Source organism: Pristiophorus japonicus, chromosome 2 (genome assembly GCF_044704955.1).
Source record: "Pristiophorus japonicus isolate sPriJap1 chromosome 2, sPriJap1.hap1, whole genome shotgun sequence".
Classification (NCBI taxonomy): domain Eukaryota; kingdom Metazoa; phylum Chordata; class Chondrichthyes; family Pristiophoridae; genus Pristiophorus; species Pristiophorus japonicus.
Genome location: NC_091978.1, coordinates 300,494,254 through 300,520,546, shown reverse-complemented (window position 1 = coordinate 300,520,546; position 26,293 = coordinate 300,494,254). Strand labels below are relative to the sequence as shown.

Genomic DNA, 26,293 nt, shown 5'->3' with positions numbered 1-26,293 from the left:
GAAGGGCAGTAAGAGAAGGGATAACCAGCCGTAGATAACCAAGGAAATAAAGGAGAGTATCAAATTAAAAACCAATGTGTATAAGGTAGCCAAGGTTAGTGGGAAACTAGAAGATTGGGAAAATTTTAAACGACAGCAAAGAATGACTAAGAAAGCAATAAAGAAAGGAAAGATAGATTACGAAAGTAAACTTGCGCAAAACATAAAAACAGATAGTAAAAGATTTTACAGATATATAAAACGGAAAAGAGTGCCGAAAGTAAATGTTGCTCCCTTAGAAGATGAGAAGGGGGATTTAATAATGGGAAATGTGGAAATGGCTGAGACTTTAAACAATTATTTTGCTTCGGTCTTCACAGTGGAAGACACAAAAACCATGCCAAAAATTGCTGGTCACGGGAATGTGGGAAGGGAGGACCTTGAGACAATCACTATCACTAGAGGGGTAGTGCTGGACAGGCTAATGGGACTTACGGTAGACAAGTCCCCTGGTCCTGATGAAATGCATCCCAGGGTATTAAAAGAGATGGCGGAAGTTACAGCAGATGCATTCGTTATAATCTACCAAAATTCCCTGGACTCTGGGGAGGTACCATCGGATTGGAAAACAGCTAATGTAACGCCTCTGTTTAAAAAAGGGGGCAGACAAAAGGCAGGTAACTATAGGCCGGTTAGTTTAACATCTGTAGTGGGGAAAATGCTTGAAGCTATCATTAAGGAAGAAATAGCGGGACATCTAGATAGGAATAGCGCAATCAAGCAGACGCAACATGGATTCATGAAGGGGAAATCATGTGCAACTAATTTACTGAAATTCTTTGAGGATATAACGATGATAGTGGATAGAGGTGTACCGATGGATATGGTGTATTTAGATTTCCAAAAGGCATTCGATAAGGTGCCAACAAAAGATTACTGCAGAAGATAAAGGTACGCGGAGTCAGAGGAAATGTGTTGGCATGAATCGAGAATTGGCTGGCTGGCAGAAAGCAGAGAGTCGGGATAAATGGGTCATTTTCGGGTTGGAAATCGGTGGTTAGTGGTGTGCTGCAGGGATCGGTGCTGGGACCACAGCTGTTTACAATATACATAGATGACCTGGAAGAGGGGACAGAGTGTAGTGTAACAAAGATTAGTGGGAAAGCAGGTTGTGTAGAGGACACAGAGAGGCTGCAGAGAGATTTAGATAGGTTAAGCGAATGGGTTAAGGTTTGGCAGATGGAATACAATGTCAGAAAATGTGAGGTCATCCACCTTGGGAAAAAAAAACAGTAAAAGGGAATATTATTTGAATGGGGAGAAATTACAACATGCTGCGGTGCAGAGGAACCTGGGGGTCCTTGTGCATGAATCCCAAAAAGTTAGTTTGCAGGTGCAGCAGATAATCAGGAAGGCGAATGGAATGTTGGCCTTCATTGCGAGAGGGATGGAGTACAAAAGCAAGGAGGTCCTGCTGCAACTGTACAGGGTATTGGTGAGGCCGCACCTGGAATACTGCGTGCAGTTTTGGTCACCTTACTTAAGGAAGGATATACTAGTTTTGGAGGGGGTACAGAGACGATTCACTAGTCTGATTCCGGAGATGAGGTGGTTGGTTACCTTATGATGATAAATTGAGTAGACTGAGTCTTTACTCGTTGGAGTTCAGAAGGATGAGGGGTGATCTTATAGAAACATTTAAAATAATGAAAGGGATAGCTAGGATAGAGGCAGAGAGGTTGTTTCCACTGGTCGGGGAGACTAGAACTAGGGGGCACAGCCTCAAAATACGGGGGAGCCAATTTGAAACCGAGTTGAGAAGGAATTTCTTCTCCCAGAGGGTTGTGAATCTGTGGAATTCTCTGCCCAAGGAAGCAGTTGAGGCTAGCTCATTGAATATATTCAAATCACAGATAGATAGATTTTTAACCAATAAGGAAATTAATGGTTATGGGGAGCGGGCGGGTAAGTGGAGCTGAGTCCGTGGCCAGATCAGCCATGATCTTTTTGAATGGCGGAGCAGGCTCGAGGGGCTAGATGGCCTACTCCTGTTCCTAATTCTTATGTTCTTATGTTCTTATTAATGTTGGGGAAGTCCATAACCAGGGGTCACAGTCTAAGGATAAGGGGTGAGCCATTTAGGACCGAGATGAGGAGAAATTTCTTCACCCAGAAAGTTGTTGAGGCCAATTCACTAAATATATTCAAAAAGGAGTTAGATGTTGTCCTTACTACTAGGGGGATCAAGGGGTATGGCGAGAAAGCAGGAATGGGGTACTGAAGTTGCATGTTCAGCCATGAACTCATTGAATGGCGGTGCAGGCTCGAAGGGCCGAATGGCCTACTCCTGCACCTATTTTCTATGTTTCTATGTTTCTGTGAGATTAACTTGCTTCCATGCCAAAAAGGAATGAGTTCACAGGTGTTTCAATGAAGGACCTAATATTCCAGGTCCCGAACTACACGTTGACGGGTGGAAGATGGCTGTGTGTGGGTTTTTTTAATGTGTGTTGGTCGTTGCACACCAGCCACCAAACGGGCTTGACAGAGCTAGGTCTTGGTCCAGTGGCAAGGATTAACCAAGACAACTGGAGACCAGCTCTGCTGCACGAACCTAGTGCCACACATATTGCACTGTGAGCCGGCCCATGCTGCCCCTGAGCCCTTACATCTTCTGGACCCCGAACTCACCCCTCTCTTGGGCCCCAATCACGTCGCTCCACGATCACTCGCTGCTTCTGCACCCCGACCTCACCGCTCCTGCTGTACCTGCCCATGCTCCAATCAGCGATCTGGATTTTGGTGACGTCCAATTCGGTCGCCCTCTTCACAACCGTCGCTCTCCAGCACACGCTGTACCTTGAAGTGGTATGATCCTTTGAAGGCCCCGACCTGCTGATGGTCCCTGCAGGACCACATTTGCCTACATGACAGCAGTGACTACATTTCAAAAATAACTGAATGCATGTGAAATACTTTGAGACATTGAGAGATAAGGGATTATATAAATGTCTAAGGCATCAGACCTGCCCCACTTGGGATTCTTCAGGAGCTGCTGTGATCTAGGTGGCGGGGTAAGTATTTTAATTTAAAAAAAACTTCCTGTGGAGCCAATAGGAGCAAATGTTCTCACCTGACTCCACAGGTCGCTCCCTGTTTACAAGGACAGAGGGGTTGAGCATGAGTTTTTTAAGGAGGGTTGATGATGGCAGCTTCGAAAGGGACAGGGACAGTACCCGAGGAGAGGAAACTATTTACAATATCAGCTAGATTGGGGGCCAGATGCAGAAGTATTGTGCAAACAGAAAGCCAACAGCTTGTGAGTTACCAGCTTGAAAGTGCAATTCTAAGTCACTTGCTGCATGTTGTGGTACACTGCTCCATACAACAATAGTGTAGGAGAGGGGTGCAAAGAAAATCAGACTCAACATCCTTCTTTTTCATTTTGATTCTTTCAATCTTTGAATTTATTTATTGGTACCGTGTATATTTATATTTTTTCTTCATATACTCTGTTTTCATTGCAGGGTGTGTGTTATGATCTGACTAGAACTAATAGATCTATTGTGACATTTTAAAAATTAAAAATTGTGGTGTCCCCTCAGATTCCCTAATTGAATACCATTCGTATGTTCTCATCAACCCCCTCACTCTTGACGGAGATCCATCAATGTCCTGCCATAGTCCTTTTACTTTCCATGTGGGTTTCTTACTTTAGCCCCATTGACCTTTGACTGTTTCCTATAGATCCCATATTGTTCCCCACAGACATGCCCAGAGGTCAATGTGTTCCAGCTTTTATCAGGCTTTTGTGTGGCATGATTGTTTGTTTTCTTATCTGGATGAACCAGCTGACCTTGTACATGTTCTGACGACTCACAATCATCTTCCTAAGCACCATTGTGAACTGGAGATGGACAGTGCGCACAATGATTAAGTTGGTTAATGGCTTAGGATCCAAGCCTCAGACTGTATGTATCGTGTGGTCGCCTGCAGTGTGCAACAAAAGTGGCTTGGTGGGCATACACATAAAAGAGGATGACAATATACATAGAGTTACACATAGAGAGGTAAGCACTTCTTTGACTGCACCTCCCAAACCCACGACCTCTACCACCTAGCAGGACAAGGGCAGCAGGTGCATGGGAAAACCATCACCTTCACGCACCCCTCCAAGTCATTCACCAGCCTGACTTGTAAATAGATTGCGATTCCTTCATTGGTGCTGGGTCAAAATCCTGGAACATCCTGCTAATAGCACTTGGGAGTACCTTCACCACACGGACTGCAGCAGTTCAAGAAGTCATTCACCACCATGGGCAATTAGGGATGGGCAATAAATGTTGGCCTTGTCAGTGATGCTCACATCTCATGAATGAATTCAAAGATGCACAATTGTATGTGCAATAGCCATTTTATAATCTGATTGTCAGGCATGATTGGTCCCTGCTAACCATGTCAGCCAAGTTAACCTGACTGAAAAGTGGCACCCTACAATGTTACATTGGGACATTCCTACAGACACAAAACTTCTTATTTGTAAGATGATTTAACAGACTGAAGGTAATAATTTGATTCTGAATTGATGTGCACAAACAGCTTGGCATACATTTGTAGCTCTTGATCTGAACAATTCTGCCTATTATTCATATGTAAGGGAGATTTTCTGAGTTCTCACACATGGAGAGCTGCCTTTGAAATCAATGGAAAGAAAATCGACACGGTGGTTTTGCGAGGTACTATACTCCATGTGGGGACTCAGAAAATCAACCTGCAATTTTGAACCAGTCTTTTTTCTTAAGACTGGAATTTCATAGCTTCTCAAACAGGATAAAATTGCTTCAGTTTTAGGCATCACATCTCAGGAAAGATATATTGACCTTTGAGGGGGAGCATCGCCGATTCATCAGAATTATCCCGGAGCCTGAAGGGTTAATATGTGAGGACAGGTTGCATAAACATGGCTTTTATTCCTTGAGTTTAGAACATTGAGGGCTAATCTAATTGAAGTGTTTAAAATGATAAATGGATTTGATAGGATAGACACAGATAAAGTATTTCATCTTGTGGGGAATTCAGATCAAAGGGCCACAAACTTAAAATTAGAGTTAGGCCATTTTGGAGTGAAATCAGGAAGAATTCTTGATACTGTGGCCGGAATTTTGTGCTGTATGTGCGGGCTGGCAGGATTTGAAGCGGGTGGGGAGTGAAAGTTGAAATAACCCATAGCGGCTGGGAACCCGGTGTCATCCCGCCCCCACGCACCTTTCTCTTGGGTGCGTTTGCCAGCATGGCAGCGACCCAAACTGCAAAGGCAGCCACGCTAATTTACATAATTATTAGGTACTTGTCAGACACTTGACCATCTATTTAACCCTATCTTTTAACTTTCCCTGGATGACCACAGGAATCATGTAGCTCGGGAACCACATCTGTGAACCTGAAGCTGAAGTTGAGTGGCCATTATTCCAGCTCATTAGTGCACAGCATGGAAAGCACAATAAAAACTCCCACCTGGTTACTTTCATGAGGCTGATGCTGTTACTGAGTGCATTGTCAGCACAGACTTAGCTTTCTAGAGGTTGCAAGTGTTTCCAGTAAAGTCAGGATTGGTAGAACTTTATTGAAAGAATGTTTCTGTAATCTCTACTTGACCTGCCATCCATTACATCAGCATGGGTGCCGTCTATACTCTTTCACCTTGGTCCTCAGAATCAGACTACAATAAGCCCCAACACCACCAGCACCAGGCACACCAACAACACCAATTAACACCACCACCTACCTTCTCCTCAATGCCCAAAAGCTGCACAGACAGAGGGCATCAGTGCAGGGCTGCACCATGCCGGAGGTGATGTCCCAACATAGCCAGAGGATGAGTTTCCTCAACATGAGTGAGCAACAGTGCCAGGTCATCACAGACATTTACAGCTCGCTGCAGCCCAGAGAAGCGGGTGGACATGCCTTATCAGTGGCTGTCAAAATCACCACTGCCCTCAGCTTCTTCACCTCAGGCTCCTTCCAGGGATCTGCAGCAAACATTTTCATCATCTCGCAGTCGGCCGCTCACAGATACATCACACAGGTCACCGATGCCATCTTTGACATGTCAGCCAATTATATCAACTTTTTGGCTATGAGGAAAGATTGGAGATGCTGGGTCTGTTTTCTTTGGAACAGAAGAGGCTGAGGGGAGACCAGATTGAGGTGTATAAAATTATGAGGGGTTTGGATAAAGTGGATAGGAAGGACCTGTTTCCCTTGGCAGAGTGGTCAACAACCAAGGGGCATTGATTTAAAGTAATTGGGGGGAGGTATAGAGGAGATACAGGGGGATATTTCTTCACCCAGAGGGTGGTGAGGGTTTGGATCTCACTGCCTGAAACGGTGGTAGAGGCAAAAAATACTTGGCTGTGCACTTAACCTACAGGTCTTCGGATCAAGAGCTGGAAAGTGGGATTAGGCTGGATAGCTCTTGGTCAGCCGGCGCAGACAAAATGGGCTGATATGGCCTCCTTCCGTGCTGTAAATTTCTATGATTTACCATTGATGAAGCCGGTGTTACTGAGCGGGTGATGGGCTTTGCCGCTCTGGCTGGATTTCTATGGGTGCAAGGCGTCATCGACTGCACACATGTGACCATCAGGGCACCCCATCATCACCCAGGAGTCTTTATCAAACACAAGGGCTTCCAAACCCTCAATGTGCAACTGGTCCACAACAATTGGAAGATCATCATGTGTGACAAATTGCCTGGCAGCTGCCGTGACTCTTTCATCCTTTGTCAGTCCACCCTCCTCCCACTATTTATCGGGGACTTGGCCTGGAGGGTCAATAAATTTTTAAGTCGGTTCACGGGCTCCCAGGCCGCCTGCAATTTCTGCGATCTGGAAGAGTCCGTGTTCCACGTTTTTATTGAATGTACAAGGTTGCAGCCCCTATTCCACTATTTAAAGGGGCTGCTCCTCAATTTCTGGCTGCACTCCTGATCTTTGGGCACCCTGTGCAGAGGGGAGCGGGTAGGTCCGAAGGCCTCCTCGTAGGACTGCTGCTGGGCACGGCCAAGGGTGCCATCAGCCGGTCCAGGCAGCGGGCGGCCGAAGGGGTCGTTCAGCCTGACTGCCTGCCTCTCTTCCGCGCCTACATCCGAGCCAGGGTGTCCTTGGAGAGGTGGGTACCGGAGGGATTGGAGTGCATCGTTACCCCTGGCAACCAAATTTTAATTTGATTTTATATGTTTTAAAGTTTAATTTGTTTTAATTGCCGGTTTTAGTGTCCCCACCCCCCCTTTTATAGGGGGCACTTGGAAATTATGCTTTTATTGCCCCAAAAACCCCCACAAAAATCATCAAAAAAAAACACCAAAAAAAGGGCACGTGAAAAGTGTTTGGAGTGTCCCCCAGATCAGGGGGCACTTGATTTAATGTTTAATTTTGTTTACCTCAAAAGAGTTGTCAGTCCACCCTCCCTCAGCTCCTTTAAACAGACTTTCTTGCTGGCTGCTTGGAGACAAGGGCTATCCACTGAAGACGTGGCTTATGACACCCTTAAGGAGGTCAAGTACTGAGGCCGAGGAGAGATATAATGAAAGCAACATTTCCACCAGATGTGCCATAGCAAAAACAATAGGCATGCTGAAAATGTGCTTCAGGTGCCTCGACAGATCTGGAGAAGCTCTTCAGTACGCACCAGCCAGAGTCCCCAGAATCGTCATGGCCTGCTGTGCCCTGCACAACATAGTGCAGCAGCGAGGATTAGTGCTGCATGAGGATCAAGGCACTGAGCGCAGAGCTTTCTCAGAGAAGGAGGAGCAGGAGAAGCACCAGCTGGAGGACGAGAAGGAGCTGGAGGAACCTGAGGTCCAGATCCCACCAGCACCCGAGCACATTGCTGCCCTGGAGACCAGGGATTGCCTCATTATGGCCAGATTAACTTAACTTCAGGCATTACACCCATATGGCTGTCACATGCCATGCCAGTTTCCCACCACCCCACAGTAACAGTATAAAGCATCCCTACAATAACCAAGCCATTTCTTTCACACTGGCCACCATTTCTGGAGGTAACGTTATGTCTCACCATTTACTCCAACTCACTGAGTCACTTCCAAAGTTGCAGACAAAATTGGCCATAACTGGAAAGTGGTGAAAATAAATATTTTTAATCTGTGACCTCACAGTAACAGAAACTTTACCCAAACAGTTACTAAAATATCCAAGTGGCTACCCTTGTGCATCTACTTGTGTTTCATCATTCTCTTATGCGTGCTTCTACGAGGTGCTACCCATGTGGCTTCAAAGAGGTAGAGGCCTCACTTCCCTGCTGCAACTGCTTCGACACTTTTGGAGCCTGTGAGGACCCCACCAAAGTTTGCTCCTTCTGTGACAGTGCAGGGGCAGACTCAGTGATCTGAGGAAGCATATGGGGCTCTGCCTGAGGGGGTGGAAATGGGGGAGAACTGTGAATGCTTGGAGAGAAGCCCCCACTTCCATGTCTCCTCTCACCATCATCCCTCTCATGGGCCACCTGTACTTCCCAGCTTGCAAGGAGCTGGAGATTTAATAGGCTGCTTATTTTAGCAGGGCTGCATAATAGGCACTCAGGAGCAGAATGAAATGAGGAACGGGGTCGCGACCTACTGTCTGCATCCAACCCACCCAGATACAGAAAATTCTGGCCAAAGAGTTGTGAAAATATAGAATGCTTTCCCTCAAAAGCCTGTGGCTGCTGGGCCAATTTGAAATTTTGAAGATTGAGATTGATACATTTTTATTTTGTAAGGGTATCAAGGGATATAAAGCAAAGGTGGGTAAATGAGTTGAGATATAGATTTGCCATGACCTTATTGAATGATAAGATGGGCTCGAGGGGGGTGCATGGCCTACTCCTGTTCTTATATGCTACTACTCTTTTCCTATTCTACTATTTCAGCCTTGATATGCTGCATCATATGGGCCTTAGCACTTTACTTTGCTTCATCAGTATTTTTCAATAAATCAGCATGCCAAAAATTGCAGTGTACCAGTTTTAACTGAGGATTGTAATACATTTTGTTCATTGGAGTTTCCTGGGCAAACAATGAATACTATACAGTTTGCTTTGAAATGTATAAACAATGGCACACAGAAATAATTTGCATAATGTTTTGTCTCTGCTTACCGGCGTGTGCAGAGAAATATCTGTTTGGACTGACAAGTACTTTCTAGGCTTCAATCTGTAAATTTGTTACTCACACTCAACTTTAAGTGCTAACAACCTGACATAAAGTGGGGATAAATGTCATTGTTTGAAAATGGCATTGTGGACAATGGTGCACAGCAAGGCTCCAAACCAATACTGTTTGTTTTTTTCTACTTGATGTACGTACTATCTTTCTCACCCATTGCTATTAGTGTCGTAATTGACATTTACAAAAGAAAAAGATTTAGTTAAAACAATATGGCGGCCACAAAACAACCATCAATTTTAATGTGAGCTAAAAAACCTTCCTGAAGTGGATTATAGATCATAATGGGCAGAATTATCTGGGTTCCTTGTATTTACTGTTTTGTACCAATATGCAAGAGACTATTGGAAACCAATGGTAAGGATTTTGTAACCAGCCTTTCATTACACTTTCATTCGCCCAGCCACTTTCTATGAGATATTGCACTGCAACTTGCAGTGATTCGAAAGCTACTTCAGTGCAGTGCCCTCAACAAGGGAGCTGAGAGCTGTGTGAACAGGACAAGCAACTGTGTATCTCCTTAACCGATCAGATGAAAGAATCCTAACTGAGATAGGAAGTGCAAGTTAGAATAGTTAATTCAATCTCAAATCATGTACAGAAAGTGAAATAAAAAGAGGGACAGAAAGACGGGATTAAGAGAGAGAGAAAAGAGACAGAAAATAAAAGTTTTTTAAAAATTAAATTTAAAATGCTTTTTTAATCTCCAACAATAATTAAAATCTGAAGGAATGAGACTCTACACTTATAAAAGTTAATTTTCAGTACCAGAGAGGTTGTTTAGCAGTAATTGAAACTTATCACATTGTTAAAATGTAGTTACCCTGGAATAGACGTGTTTAGTAGGTAAGTATCACGCAAGTACCGTAACATGTGTTTGATTTCCAAGTCCCTCGGTGAGATACGGGTATAGCGCAGTTTCTGGAGGAGTATGGTAACTTGGACAGCAACTTTTTGATTTCCCCGTTTAACTGCAGATAAGCGGTTGCCAGAAGTTGCTGTCTGATTTACTCTTTAATTACGGTGAGCGCTGATAACCTCACCATTACTTTTACCATAAAATCTGGGCCAATGTGTATTTTTACATTCATGATCAAGCCATCCAATACTTCTATAAATCATATTTCTTTTGTGCAAGGGTTTGAGATCAGTGAGATACCATTCACAGAAAGTTAGTGCGAACAATTTTATCTCCTTCTGCTCAGCACAAAAGGGGCAGTAGCAACCTGAAAATGCCATCGGGTCACTTATCGCTCTGTTTATGCTGCAACTCCGGTTGCTGCCAACTTAGAGTACTGAGAAGGGCGGCAGGAGCACCCATCTGTTTCAGCTAGGAGGCCCCTTTGAAAGCTGTACAAAGGATTATGAGTGCAACTTGGAGGTACAAATGGGAGGAGCATTTGTCAGCTGAAGAGGTTTTCATCTTCTAAGTTGTGCGGGCCCAGGAGAAGCATTTCTGTTCCTATTTGCCCCACAAAAATAATCTGGCCCTTCTGCCGACCCATGTGAGTTTCGCTCCGGGTTACCAACTCACCCCGATTCTTTCAGAATCGTGCCTTTTTGTGTCCTAAAAATAGCTGGTCTATAATAATTGGCAAGCTCAGCATGAGGATAACTAGTAATAATACTCGGCAGTCCCCGTGACGAGGATGACGCTCTTCACATCAAAAAAAGATGGGCCCACAGGTGTTACAATGAGTTACATCTTAAAGGGTGGAAGATGTGTGTGCGTGGATTTTTTTAACGTGTGGTGACTGTTGCACACGAGCCACCACTTGGGCTTGACAGAGCTAGGTCTTGGTCCAGTGGTGAGGATTGACCAAGATGACTGGAGACCAAGCTCTGTTGCATCTCCTTTGGGCCCCGACCCTGCTGCTGTTAAAAGCTGCGCCGCTCCTGGGCCACAACCCCTCTGTTGTTATATGAAGCATTGCTCCTGGGCCACGGCCCCGCCACTGTTAAAAGCTGCGCCGCTCCTGGGCCACAACCCCTCTGTTGTTATATGAAGCATTGCTCCTGGGCCACGGCCCCGCCACTGTTAAATGCTGCGCCGCTCCTGGGCCACAACCCCTCTGTTGTTATATGAAGCATTGCTCCTGGGCCACAACCCCTCTGTTGTTATATGAAGCATTGCTCCTGGGCCACAACCCCTCTGTTGTTATATGAAGCATTGCTCCTGGGCCACAACCCCTCTGTTGTTATATGAAGCATTGCTCCTGGGCCACAACCCCTCTGTTGTTATATGAAGCATTGTTCCTGGGCCACGGCCCCGCCACTGTTAAATGCTGCGCCACTCCTGGGCCATGACCCCTCCATTATATGCTGCTCTACTCCTGGGCCACGGCCCCCACTGCGTCACCCTTTGCTGGACTCAACCTCTGTCCTTCGCTGGGCTCGAACGCCACCCCTCGCTGGGCTCGATCTCCACCCCTCGTTGGGCTTGACCTCTGCCCTTTGCTGAGCTTAAACGTCGTCCCTCGCTGGACTCGAACGTGGCCCCCCCACTGAGCTCGACCTCCGGCCCCCCCCCCCCCCCCCGCTGGGCTCGAACGTCGCCCCCGCTGGGCTCGACCTCCACCCCCTGCTGGGCTCAACCTACGCCTCCCGCTGGGCTTGAACGTCGCCCCCCCTGCTGGGCTCGAACGTCGCCCCCGCTGAGCTCGACTTCCGCCTCCCGCTGGGCTCGAACATCGCCCCCCTGCTGAGCTCGACCTCCGCCCCCCTCCACTGGGCTCGAACATCGCCCCCCCCGCTGTGCTCGACCTCCGTTCCCCCGCTGGGCTCAAATGTCGCCCCCCCGCTGGGCTCGAACGCTGCCTCCCATTGGGCTCGAACGTCGCCCCCCGCTGGGCTCGAACGTCGCCTCCCATTGGGCTCGAACGTCGCCCCCCTGCTGAACTCGACTTCCGCCTCCCGCTGGGCTCGAACGTCGCTCCCCCCGCTGGGCTCGAACACCGCCTCCCGCTGGGCTCGAACGTCGCCCCCCTGCTGAACTCGACTTCCGCCTCCCGCTGGGCTCGAACGTCGCCCCCCTACTGAACTCGACTTCCGCCTCCCGCTGGGCTCGAACGTCGCCCCCCGCTGGGCTCGAACACCGCCTCCCGTTGGGGTCGAACGCCGCCTCCCGCTGGGCTCGAACGTCGCCCCCCCGCTGGTCTCGAACGTCGCCCCCCGCTGAGCTCGACCTCCGCCCACCCGCTGGGCTCGAACATCGCCCCCTGCTGAGCTCGAGCTCCGCCCACCCGCTGGGCTCGAACGTCGCCCCCCGCTGGGTTCGAACGTCGCCCCCCTGCTGAACTCGACTTCCGCCTCCCGCTGAGCTCGACCACCGCCCATCCGCTGGGCTCGAACGTCGCCCCCCGCTGGGCTCGACCTCCGCCCACCCGCTGGGCTCGAACATCGCCCCCTGCTGAGCTCGACCTCTGCCCACCCGCTGGGCTCGAACATCGCCCCCTGCTGGGCTCGAACACCGCCTCCCGTTGGGCTCAAAAGCTGCTCCTTGCTGGGCTCGAACGCCTCCCTCGCTGGCCAATAATAGTATAAAATGAACAGCATGTAGATGCAATAAAGTATTACACACCAGGTTTAAAAGGAATAAACTTACAGTAATTGCATTAAAATAGCATGAATATTAAGGGAATCATTGAATATTAAGGGAATCAAGTGATATGGGGACAGTACAGGAAATTGGAGTTGAGGTAGAAGATCAGCTATGATCTTATTGAATGGTGGAGCAGGCTCGAGGGGCCGAATGACCTACTCCTGCTCTTAATTCTTATCACAAGGTGCAATAAATTGGATTATGGAATTGTGCACAAAAGACAGAAAAGGTTTGTGTTTAATGATAATACAGCCTAACAGCAGTGGGTAGTCAATGTTATGTTGACATTAGAAGTATGTGGGTTAGAATACAATCCATTCATCTGAAGGTCCTTAATCAGATGAAAATCATTGGGGGTAATTTTGACTTTGGGTGATAGTGTAAAACTATTGATTTAATGACCCATTGTACATCTCTCCCAATCGAAATGAAAATCGGGAGAGATGTATAACGGGCGGCTGAATCAGTATCACCTATCTTACACTAACTATCACCCAAAGTCAAAATGACCCCGATCTGTCGAAAGATGTCATGTGAAATAACCAGGCAAGTTCAAGATACATTCTAGTGGTTGGGATCCACAGCACACAACTACCTATTGTCTTGACTCCTGAACTAATTGGAAGTAAATTGCAAAGTTTGCTCAGAATAGGTGTAGGATGGCTGGTGTGAGAGATGGAAGTTAATACTGATACAATAGAAGACACTCTTCGACACCTGACATTCTAGTGGCAAAACAGTGGGAGCTGTGCTCTGCATCGAGCATTTGTGTGAATGTGTGATGATGACATTGGGTGCCAAAAGAATTGTGGTCCATTCTCTAGCAGCAGCAATCTTGCACAAAAATAGGTGCTGTAGAAATCATTTACAAGAAGAAATAAATCTAATTGGTAATAGCACTACTTATAAAAGTCCATAGATGGATATGAATGCAAATTCTGTGAAAAAAAGAAGCTTAAGCTGAACAATGCAGCTTACTAAACTAATGAGGAGAATGTGGAAAAACACACATGCTTGAGGCAGGAATTTACAATCACTTCAAACTTGTATTTTTGTCATTCTATGAAAGTTTTTGACTGATCTGCAGATTGCAGAAATATATCAAAATATTATGATTTTTATCATAATTAACAAGCTGTTTTCTGTGTTGCAGGTAGATGTGAGTGTGTCAAGAGCATAATTATATTAATTTATCAACTGGTTACTGCATATGGCCCGGTGATGCAACATGTGTATTTTTCATATCATGCAAACCTCCAAGATAATGGCAAAACTTGTTCTTGTTAATTTTCAGCATATTATGGTCAGGATGGCCATTTTGGACCCTGCGAGAACAAGTATTGTGGGCTTGGCCGTCATTGTATTGTGAAGAAGGAGACAGGACAGGCGGACTGCGCATGCATGGAACGCTGCAAGCCCAATTACAAGCCCGTGTGTGGATCTGATGGAGAACTTTATGAAAACCACTGTGAGCTTCATCGTGCTGCCTGTTTGAAGAAACAAAGAATTTCAGTTGTACACAATGAAGACTGCTTCTTCAAAGGTAAGAATCAAAAGAAATGAATTGCAAGGTTTTTTTTCTTCTCCCAAACGAAAAAGGAAAAGCGTCATTTGGTCTCTGATTTCAGCGGGTTTAAGAGATGAACTGTGAAAGTCAGAGCAAAAAATTGGTTACTTAAGATAAGTGAAAATTAGTTAATTGTGAATTGTTGTATGAAAATAGGAGTTTATTTTTGTAAGATTGTATGAACATTTTCTGACCCATGTTTCTGGCTTAGATTGTGAGGCTGAAATTGCCCACCGCTGGAAACAGGGCGCAACTACCGTGTTATAGTTGTTTTTACTGGCGCGGTTGATGCGGTGACCGCTTGACGAAATTCCGCTCTTTGTTTTTTTTTTTCGGTGGACCGGTTAATGGGGGCGGAATTGCGGCGGTGAGTGGAAGTTCGCACACGGGAGGGGTGGAAGTGGGGGGGGGGGCGAGTGGGGTGGCCGCCGCTGTCAGTCATCAGCAAAGCGCTGATGACGTCATCGCGCTGGCACGCCACCATGGCTCTCCCCTTCACTTAAAGGGGAGATCGGTGCGATTCTTTAAGTTCAGTCCTTTGGGCCACCAGGGAGGGTTTTGGCCAGGCCAGCAGTCTGGCACCCAAGAGTGGGTGCCAAGCTGCCTGTTGGCAGCCTGGCCGAACCTGGGGGCATAATTGTTGGCCCGACAAGGCAGTCGGCCGACAAAAAAAACATGGCAGCCGTGGCTTTACGTCCTCCCCTTTAATGGCGGCTGCACCGCCATTTGAGAAGTACTGCAAACACAGTGCCACTGGCAGAAAAAGTTACTGGTGGCACCGAGCAGCGGCAGCAAGATTTTCTCGGTGGAATTTTGCGATTGGGCGGGGAACATCGGCGGTGCGCACTCTGATGACACACTTACAACAGATTGGCAGCAGCGGAGCGGTAGTGGGGAGAGCTAGTCACCGGCTGGATACCACAGGAGCGGAATTTTCAAAATGCGGCCATTCCACGAAAAATCGGCGACCATTGCACTCCGCATCATGGCTGACAATTTCCAGTGGTAAGAAGCCTTAAGGAAAGGGGCAATTTCAGCCCCTGTATTTCTTATAAATAATAACTAATGAATTGGGTCACAGACTGTAAAAATGAACTAAAAGATGATATTATAGTTAGCTTATATAAGTAGAGTGTTAACTCTACTGCACAGGTTAATATAAACAAAATTTTACATAAGAACATAAGAAATAGGAGCAGGAGTAGACCATACGGCCCCACTTCCCTGCCCACTTCCATGTACCCTTATCCCCTTATCGTTTAAGAAACTGTCTATTTCTGTCTTAAATTTAGTCAATGTCCCAGCTTCCATAGCTCTCTGAGGCAGCGAATTGCACAGATTTACAACCCTCTGAGAGAAGAAATTTCTCCTCATCTCTGTTTTAAATGGGCGGCCCCTTATTCTAAGATCATGCCCTCTAGTTCTAATCTCCCCCATCAGTGGAAACATCCTCTCTGCACCTACCTTGTCAAGCCCCCTCATAATCTATACGTTTCGATAAGATCACCTCTCATTCTTCTGAATTCCAATGAGTAGAGGCCAAACCTACTCAACCTTTCCTCAGAAGTCAACCCCCTCATCGCCGGAATCAACCTAGTGAACCTTCTCTGAACTGCCTCCAAAGCAAATATATCCTTTCATAAATATGGAAACCAAAACTGCACTCAGTTTTCCAGGTGTGGCCTCATCAATACCTTATATAGCTGTAGCAAGACTTCCCTGCTTTTATGCTCCATCCCCTTTGCAATAAAGGATAAGATACCATTGGCCTTCCTGATCACTTGCTGTAACTGCATACTATCCTTTTGTGTTTCATGCACAAGTACCCCCAGGTCCCGCTGTACTGCAGCACTTTGCAATCTTTCTCCATTTAAATAATAACTTGCTCTTTGATTTTTTCAGCCAAAGTGCATGACCTCACACTTTCCAACGTTATACTCCATCTGCCAATTTTCTGCCCACTCACTTCGCCTGTTTATGTCCTTTTGCAGATTTTATGTGTCCTCCTCACACCTTGCTTTTCCTCACATCTTTGTATCATCAGCAAATTTGGCTACGTTACATTCAGTCCCTTCTTCCAAGTTGTTTATATAAATTTTAAATAGTTGGTGTCATGTATGTAACCTCTATGCAACACCACTGCAATACTGTATATACTTAAGCAATGCACACCCTGACCACAGGGGGTGAACTTGTGGGAGACCCTCCTTACCTCATCATCCAGATATATAAAGGGAGGTCCCACGCAGGGTCATCACTTCTTGGTCCTGTGAATAAAGGTTCAGGTCATGGAGTGACCTTGTCCATAGAATGTGCCTCGTGTGGGTTTTGTGCCATTGAGTAAGGACTTTACATTGGCGACGAGAAACGGGAATCAACGACCCACGAGAACATAAGAACATAAGAATTAGGAACAGGAGTAGGCCATCTAGCCCCTCGAGCCTGCTCCGCCACTCAACAAGTTCATCGCTGATCTGGCCATGGACTCAGCTCCACTTACCCGCCCGCTCCCCATAACCCTTAATTCCCTTATTGGTTAAAAATCTATCTATCTGTGATTTGAATACATTCAATGAGCTAGCCTCAACTGCTTCCTTGGGCAGAGAATTCCACAGATTCACAACCCTCTGGGAGAAGAAATTCCTTCTCAACTCGGTTTTAAATTGGCTCCCCCCATATTTTGAGGCTGTGCCCCCTAGTTCTAGTCTCCCCGACCAGTGGAAACAACCTCTCTGCCTCTATATTGTCTATCCCTTTCATTATTTTAAATGTTTCTATAAGACCACCCCTCATCCTTCTGAACTCCAACAAATAAAGACCCAGTCTACTCAATCTATCATCATAAGGTTTCCCCCTCATCTCCAGAATCAGCCTAGTGAATCATCTCTGTACCCCCTCCATAGCTTGTATATCCTTCCTTAAGTAAGGTGACCAAAACTGCATGCAGTACTCCAGGTGCGGCGTTACCAATACCCTGTACAGTTGCAGCAGGACCTCCCTGCTTTTGTACTCCATCCCTCTCGCAAAGAATGGCCGGTAGCACAGAGGAACGGTACTGTGTTGGTGAGGATGTTGATTTCTGGATTCTTTTCCCTCAATCTGTTTCAGCGAATACACTGAGGCGAACACCACAGATGCTTATAACAAAGCAGTCTTTAATATTGTGTCTCACTGGCCGAGACTTATCAGACAGAAGGAATACTCTCTTGATAGAGCGTACCCTCTTCCTACGGAAAAGTGACGTTACATTGTAAAGGGACGACGGTTATACATTTTCGGTAAAAGATAACAAGATACAATTAGAGTGACATCCTAGTTCAGCCTATCCTCTTTGATCCCTCTTTCCCTTTGTCCACTCATAAGCCAACCTTAGTATGGTCTGTTTTTACACAAAGGTCCATTATGAGTTACCAAGACCTTGAGGTTTTTCTGCAAGCTCTGGGTTTTGTTTCAATATGTGTTAGTGTTGTAACATTTTGCAGTCTCGAGTCTGAGATGTCATGGCTATTCCTCCATGAATTCTTTGTTAGCTTATACTGTCCATATATAATTCCACGTTCTCAACTTCTCGACTTTAATGTCTGTATACATTTAATATCCATGTTCAGTATGCATTCTCATTCCCCCCTTTTATCATTCCATGATAACATTTGGGATATTTTGCTGATTAAAAGAATTAGGTTTTCCCGTCTCTCTTCTTAGGTCACTGTCGGTGTAGCTGGCTGTCTATCACTACGGGTAAAAGTTCAAACTGGTCCACGTTACAATTAGGATGTCAACGGCCTTGTTCAGCTATGGAGAAGAGGAAATCTGGAACAGAAACAGGAATTAGAATAACCAGTAAAATAGGTTCGTTCGAGGGTGGTGAGCTTGCAGTGGTGCAGGTGAACCCAGGCACTTTTCCCCTCAACCTTGGCTGCAGTGGGGGTAGTGAGTATCATCTGAAAAGGCCCCTCCCATCGTGGCTCTAATCCCTTCCGAATCCATTTCTTAATCAGGACATACTTCCCTGGTACCACGAGGGACGATTCGGGTAAAACTGGTGAGGTGAGCTTCTCGAACCTGGTTGTAAGCTAGTCGCAGAACCTGAGTCAGAGAAAGAACATAGGTGGTCATCAGTCGAGCTGAGATACCATATCTAGGAACAATTTCCCTCATTAACACCTTAACAACAGTTTGAGCCTTATTGTCCAGGATAGGGTAGGCTTCAATCCATCTGCTAAACACATCTACTATTACTAACACATATTTGTAACACTGAACTTTTTGCAACTCAATGTAGTCCAACTGAAATGTCTCAAAGGGATCTTCAGGTAGGGGCGTTTTACCCCAATCACAGGGGACTCCCTTCCCTGGATTATGTTGCTGGCAAACCAGGCAACGACTACTGATGTTCTGGGCGAGCGCCTGGAGTCTAGGGTGCCACCAAGTAGTCAAAAGTGTGTCACTCGTGGTCCTTGCTCCACAATGAGTAGCAAAATGCATACATTCAGTAACCCATAGAGCCAACTCGTCAGACATGCAAGTCTGTTCCGTGGGAGTGGTCCAGAGTTTAGAAACATTGTCATAAGTACATCCATAATTTTTCCACAACAGTTTTTCTTTTTCAGGAGCGTCCTCCTGTGCTTTAATAACATCTTGGATGGTTGGCATTGGTTTTTCCGAGGCTAACTTATCCTTCGCAGGATTTTTAGTCTGACTTATCATTTTGGGCACTACCATCTGTTGGTCACGAGAGGCCTGTTTGGCCTCTTTGTCAGCACAGTGGTTCCCTATATCAACCGGGGATTTTCCGGTGGTGTGGGCAGTACATTTAACAATGGCAATGTGCTTGGGGAGCATGAGGGCTTGCAACAAATCAGATACTAGTTGCTTATGGGATATCTCATTCCCCTGTGAGGTTAGGAATCCCCTATTTTTCCATAATTGTCCGAAATCATGGGCCACCCCAAAGGCATACCTCGAGTCGGTATAGATATTGACTTTGAGGTCTTTGGCCAAGATACAGGCTCGGGTGAGGGCGAATAGTTCAGCTTGTTGGGCAGAATAGGCGGTTTCAAAGGCGGCAGATTCCAAGACCTGATTCTCCTGGTTTACTATGGCGTATCCTGAGATTCGTGTACCTTCTGGATTAATAAAGGAACTTCCGTCAACATACATAATACAGTCTGGATCTTCCATTGGTACATCAACTAAATCTTCCCTGACTGATGAGGCCTCTTGAATTAAAGATAAACAATCATGACTGGGTTCTTCCTCATCTTGGGGTGGCTCAGTAAGAAAACAGGCCGGATTAATGGCAGTACAGTGCCGAAAGGTCAGCTTAGGATTGTTTAGTAAGTAGATCTCATATCTGCTTTGCCTGGCCATGGTAAGGTGTTGAGTCTGCAGTTGGCCCAGGAGGGCAGCTACAGAGTGAGAAGTGTACACAACAATATCCTGCTGGGGGGTGATGTTGGCAGCGGATTGAAGGCTATTGTAGATGCCGGTTAATATTTGACATACAGGGTGTCCCAAGGCAACGGGGTCTATTTTCGAAGAGTAGTAGGCAACAGGCCTATGCTTATCCCCGTGTTTCTGAGTAAAGACAGCAGTAGCACAGTCTTTCAGGATTGTGCAGTACAGTTGAAAGGGCCGGTCATAGAGGGGCCGGCCTAAAGCCGGAGCTTGCAGCAGGGCTGTCTTTAGTTCCTTAAAGGCTTGGACGTCTGTGGTTTCTATTTCAAAGCTGCCTTCCTTATTTGTATATGGGGTGAGGTGCTTAGTCATCAGGGCAACATTAGGGATCCAGGATCTGCAGTAATTGAGCATCCCCAACCACTGTCACATTTGTTTAGCCGTGGGGACTGGAAACTGGCAAATTGGTTCGACTCGGCTAGCCTCCAAAGCTCGGTGGATACTCGGTATTGCCTGTGATTTCAGCGGGTACTGTCAGATAGAGGACCAGTCCACATTGCCCTGCACTGGGATCTCAATCAGATCAATGGGAGTATAACCCACTTGGGAGGGGTCCTCTGCCCACACATGAGGATCCACATAGTCAGGTATGTCAGAGCCAGTATGATGCTGCAGAGTCGTTAAGACCTTCTCGGGGTCCCCGTGGAATTGGACTGTTTGGCCATGTTTTACAATTTGCACATCCCGGCTGGTAGGGTCAGCCTCGTCTATAGCCTAGTGCACCATAACTCCCAAATCTTTAGCGTGGTGGGGAGGTAATACTTCATGAGTAATATGTGGTGCAACCGTTGGGGGCTGTCCATCTGCCTTCCCTTCTGGTCCAGTCACTCTAGCCCTTAATAGAATTTCCTTCACTTCCCCTTCGTGATCCTGATAAAAGTTCTGCAGGTCCTGATTCTTTCCACTGGGATCGTATGCTAGGGTCACGTGATAGGGTGCCTGCGGCAGGTCCAGAGACCACCATTGAGGGGTTCTAGTGGTATAATACTGCCGCTTAAGGGTTCCCTGTTTTACAATAATCCCATCATCTCCACACTCCAAATGCAACTGGAATTTGCAGAGGAGGTCTCTAGCCATCAAGTTACAGTCCAGATTGGTTGTGATAACAAATCGATGTTCCACCGATTCTTCCTGGTAACCCATTTTTTAACCGGTTCTAACACCAGGAATGTAGAGACTTGTCCCAGGAATCCTGACAGTTCCTGTGTTTCAGTGAAGGCGGGGAGTTTAAGCTTTGATTGTACAGAAGACATGAAGGCTCCCGTATCTATCAAGAAGGGTTGCCACTCATTCCGATTTTTTAACAATATCATTGGTTCGTCATCCGGGGAGGGTCCCTGCACAATCAAGCTGCGTAGTCAATAAGAATAATCGGGGGACGGTTGGCCAAAGGGGTTGTTCTGGGAGAAGTTAGTGTAAGATCCCCGTCCTCTTCCCCCCTTGCCCCCCTCCTCTTCCTCCTCTTCCTTTTTCGTGCTGACGGGAGGGACAATTTCTATTCCAATGTCCTTCTTGCCCACAAATAAAGCATCCATCTCGTCTTTCCCAGCCCCGACCTCTTCCCATACCAGGCCGGGGACAGTAGGGCGGTCCGTAATTAGCAGGGCCCGGGCCATTTGAGTGTTTGGTATAACAGTATCCCTGTTTATCCACCCAACCCTGCACGCAATACTACGGTTCCATCTGGTATCCCCTTGGGTCAGGTTTTGGTCCTTCCACCCGAGGCTGCTCTTCCTTTCGAGTCACGTATTCAGTCTTGACCCGGGTTGGGGGTGCACCTCCCCCCTCTCCTTTCTTTTCATGCCAATAATATTTAACCGCCCTTTCCATCTGGGCTTTACTGTTATCTGCCCAATTCATATTATAGCGTGAGCAATCGAATAGGGCAGGCACTGAAGTAGGATAGCGCAGAATTGAGGAGAATCCTCTCCTTCCCTGAAGGCATTATCTCCTGATTGACTTCCGTATATTTCACTAAATCTTTCCATGAATTCATCGGCAGTTTCTTCTCGTTTGGGTTTAGTTTCTAATACTGCGGTCATACTGATGGGCTTCTGAAGGGTCGTGGTGAGAGCATTAAAGATAGTGTTTAGGCGATCCTGGATATCGTTAGGGTGAGCAACCAACAATGCATCATGAGTAGCACGTCCTAGGTGAGTTAGAAATCGGGCATGCTCAGTTGGGCTCAGGGTTTGCTTTACCAGGGCCCACAGGTCCCTTGATTCTGCATTATATCCATGCATGTCGAGGTCACTCCGTGAAATCGGAGGTCAGGGTTAAGTTGGGTTTGTGGATCTCTTTCAGCTTATTTATCTTAGCCTTTTAACTCTTCAATTTGTTTTGTTTGAGTATCTATTTCTTTATTGTATCAGGCAAGTATTATTACATAAGCTAGTTCTGTTTTTATTTTTTATTCTGACTATCGCACCATTTCCTCTGTTAGGTGAGTCTTTTTTCTATTAAGAAATCCAAATTAATAATGTTCAGTATGAAACGGCTGTCAATGGAAAGGGTTAACTCCTTTACAGGTTTGTAAGAAGACCTGATGTCATTACGTGACTTCACGTAACCATCTGAAAAAAAAATCTTTTCATCAGGAAAGGCAGCATTTGATTAAACTCCAATATTTCTTTACTTCTTATTCAAGTACTTGCCAAAGATATTTTTTTAATTGATTTAAAACGAGACCACACATTTTTAATAGCTATTTGTTTACTGAAATTCAATTTCGTCATCAGCCTCGGTCAATGCAAAGCCAACCATTTTAACTACGTAGTCTATCGATACCTTTCTCAGAGGTCCCAGTGGAACTTTTAGTACACTTCTCGTGCGCGCACTCTTTCTTTAAGACGTCTATGGTTTTTAATATGTCCTCCTTCTGTCAATGAAAGCCCTAATTTAATGGAGTTTTTCTGCCAACTCGACAGGAGTGATGCATTTTTTTAGACTGCAGTGGAATTTTTCTCATAATTTAAAATCTCAGTACACATTTTTTTTTCAGCACCTATTGAGTACGTTACGTCTTTTTTTAATCTTTTCCATAACTAGAGGGAAGTCTGGCACGTAGGCTGTGGACTGCTTTTCGTTATCTCAATTGTTCCAGCCTCAAGGTCGTGTTATACTATCTCTTCTAAACTGCAGATTTAATATAATAATAATTTTTTTTTTGAATCCTTTTGAATCCATCTCAGTATTTTCTGTGCCTTCTCTGAATATCTCATAATCCCGATTCAAACTTTGTAATTCAATAAGGTTCACACTCTTAAACTTCCCACATACAGGACAACACTACGAAGGGTTAAAAAAACTTTCATTCTGTTTGAAAAAGTGGGTGGAGCTAAAACAAACCACAACTCCCCGGTTTCCCACAGTAAAAATCACACAAGCATTTCTTTTTTAAAACAGACGTTCACAAGAGTCTCTCTTCTTTCCTATTAATTGTTCTGGCCGGCTCTATTTTTGGATCCATGACCTTTCAGGGAATTCGTAGTTTTATCTAAATTACCCATCCTGTGTCGCCGCACGTTGGATCTGGGTCCTAATTGGTCCTGATTGTCTCCACGTCGCCCCGTGGTGGTTTCAGTTATCTTACCCAGAGCCTAGGCGGACCAAGTGATATACAAGATCGACGCCGTACCTGGCGTAAGTACAATTTAAAATTTACACGGTCCCGCATAGTCCCGCGGCTTAATTTTACGTAATTCCCTAACCTCCGCGTTTCACTACGTGGTTCGCGCGATTCTCTATCCCTCCGTGTCGCCGCACGGTTTTCCTGTTCGTGTCGCCGCACGAATCGCGTCCCCACGATTTGATCTATCCCTATCTAGCTCTAACTATCCCTACCTTCCGTGTCGCCGCACGGATTTGATCTATCCCTATCTAGCTCGAACTATCCCTACCTTCCGTGTCGCCGCACGGATCACGTCCCCGCGATTTGATCTATCCCTATCTAGCTCTAACTATCCCTACCTTCCGTGTCGCCGCACGGATCGCGTCCCTGCGATCTCCCGTGTCGCCCCGCAGTTCGCATCGCCGCGCGAGTTAAACTAACCCTATCTCCCGTGTCGCCCCGCGGTTCGTGTCGCCGCGCGATTTTGCATCGCCCCGCGGTTTGCGTCACCGCGCAATCTTGCGTCGCCCCGCGGTTTGCGTCACCGCGCGATCTAGCGTCGCCCCGCGGTTTGCGTCACCGCGCGATCTTGCGTCGCCCCGCAATTCCTCCATGAATTCTTTGTTAGCTTATACTGTCCATATATAATTCCCAAGTTCTCAACTTCTCGACTTTAATGTCTGTATACATTTAATATCCATGTTCAGTATGCATTCTCAAGGACTGGGACGATTTCATTGAGAGGCTCCAGCAAAGCTTTGTCATGAAAGAATAGCTAGGAGATGCAGCGGCCGACAAGCGAAGGGCCCATCTGCTGACCAGCTGAGGGCCTAAGACTTACGCGTTCATGAAGGACCTAGGAGCACCCGAAAAGCCAGTGGACAAAACCTTTGAAGAGCTCAGCAAACTAATCGGTGAGCACCTCAAACTGGTGAACAGCATACTCATGGCCCGACACAGATTCTATACCCACCGACGTCATGAAGGACAGAGCATACCGGACTTAGTTGCGGACCTCTGGCGGTTGGCCAGCCTCTGTAAGTTCACTGACGCCTGCAGGGGTGTGATGTTAAGGGATTTCTTTATTGAGGGCATTGGTCATGCGGGGATTTTCCGAAAGTTAATCGAGACCAAGGACTTGACTTTGGAAGCAGCAGCGTTGATGGCTCAGACTTTCTTGGCGGGTGAGGAGAAAACCAAAATAATATACGCGCGCAATTCTGCCTCCATCGCGGCGGGGGATCAGGGAGTCAATATCATAAACGCGACTCAGAGCCCCGCAGGCAGGCAAGGGCAGTTCGACACACCCCGGGCAGCAATAGACCTCAGTGCAGGTTTTCAACAGAGACAATGGCAGGCTGAACGGACATTTACGCCAACACAGTGGACAATGCGGGATGGAACCATTGACATCCACTAACAGGGTACTCAAGGGCAGTCAAAGGGACAATCAGCGAGGAATGTCGGGTCATAGCTCCTTTGTTCACAACAATGGGAATTTCAGCTCATGCTGGAGGTGTGGGGGCAAACACTCTGCCAGGACTTGCAGGTTTCAACAATTTGTCTGCAGAAATGCAACCTCAGAGGCCATTTAGCTCGAATGTGCAGGAAGCCTGTAACCAGGCTAATTTACGAGGCGGATGGACCGGAAGAGGGGTCTGTGATGCAGGGTGACTCTTGGGGCAAATCAATGGACACTGAAGTTCAGTGGGTTCATGTGGCAAACATTCACAGCTCATATACCAAAACGCCACCAATGATGATGAACATTTTATTAAACGGCATCCCTATATGCATGGAGCTGGACACGGGGGACAGCCAGCCACTCATGAGCGTTCAACAATTTGAAAAGCTATGGCCACTCAAAGCCAGTAGACCCAAACTAGAACGCATTGAGACACAACTACGGATGTATACCAAAGAAATCATTCCAGTGCTAGGCAGTGCAATGTTAGCGGTCACACACAATGGATCAGTGAACCGGCTGCCGCTCTGGATTGTCCCAGGCAATGGTCCCACACTGTTGGGAAGGAGCTGGTTAATTGAGATGAACTGGAAATGGGGGATGTGCACGCAATGTCATCTGTGGAGCGAAGTTCGTGCTCACAAGTCCTACAACAATTTGAGTCACTATTCCAACCTGGCGTCGGGACGTTCAAAGGTACCAAAGTAGTGATACGCATCACCCCGGACGCCAGACCAGTGCACCACAAAGCCAGAGCGGTACCGTATGTGATACGGGAGAAAATTGAGAGCGAATTGGTCTGTTTGCTGAGAGAGGGCATCATGTCGCCCGTTGAATTCAGCGACTGGGCGAACCCCATCGTTCCCGTCCTAAAAGCGGATGGTTCTGTCAGGATCTGTGGTGACTACAAGGCCACTATCAATCGGGTGTCCCTACAAGACCAATACCCGCTCCCGAGAGCGGAGGATCTTTTCGCCACGCTGGCAGGCGGCAAGCTGTTTACCAAGTTGGATCTCACTTCAGCCTACATGACCCAAGAATTGGCCGACGAATCTAAACTACTGACCACCATCACCATGCACAAGGGACTGTTCGTTTACAACAGGTGCCCGTTTGGCATTCGATCAGCGGCCGCGATTTTTCAGAGAAACATGGAAAGCCTGCTTAAATTCATTCCTGGAACAATCGTATTTCAGGACGACATCCTCATCACGGGTCGTGACACCGAGGAACATCTCCACAACCTGGAGGAGGTGCTATGCCGACTGGACCAGGTGGGCCTGCGACTCAAGAAGTGTTTTGACTCCTGAGGTTGAGTTCCTGGGCAGGAGGGTTGCTGCAGATGGGATTCGGCCCACCGAATCCAAAACAGAGGCGATTCGACGAGC

The 26,293-nt window shown here is 46.6% G+C and overlaps 1 protein-coding gene across 4 annotated transcripts in view; it reads left to right on the top strand.

The window, feature by feature from the left end:
- fstl5 (follistatin-like 5) overlaps window positions 1-26,293 on the top strand; it is a 1,328,880-nt gene that overhangs the window by 334,986 nt on the left and 967,601 nt on the right. For all 4 annotated transcript variants that reach the window (XM_070871636.1, XM_070871638.1, XM_070871637.1 and 1 more), the window contains one exon: window positions 14,101-14,349. In XM_070871636.1, coding sequence (XP_070727737.1) covers window positions 14,101-14,349 — 249 coding nt within the window. The remainder of the gene's footprint in view (window positions 1-14,100; window positions 14,350-26,293) is intronic.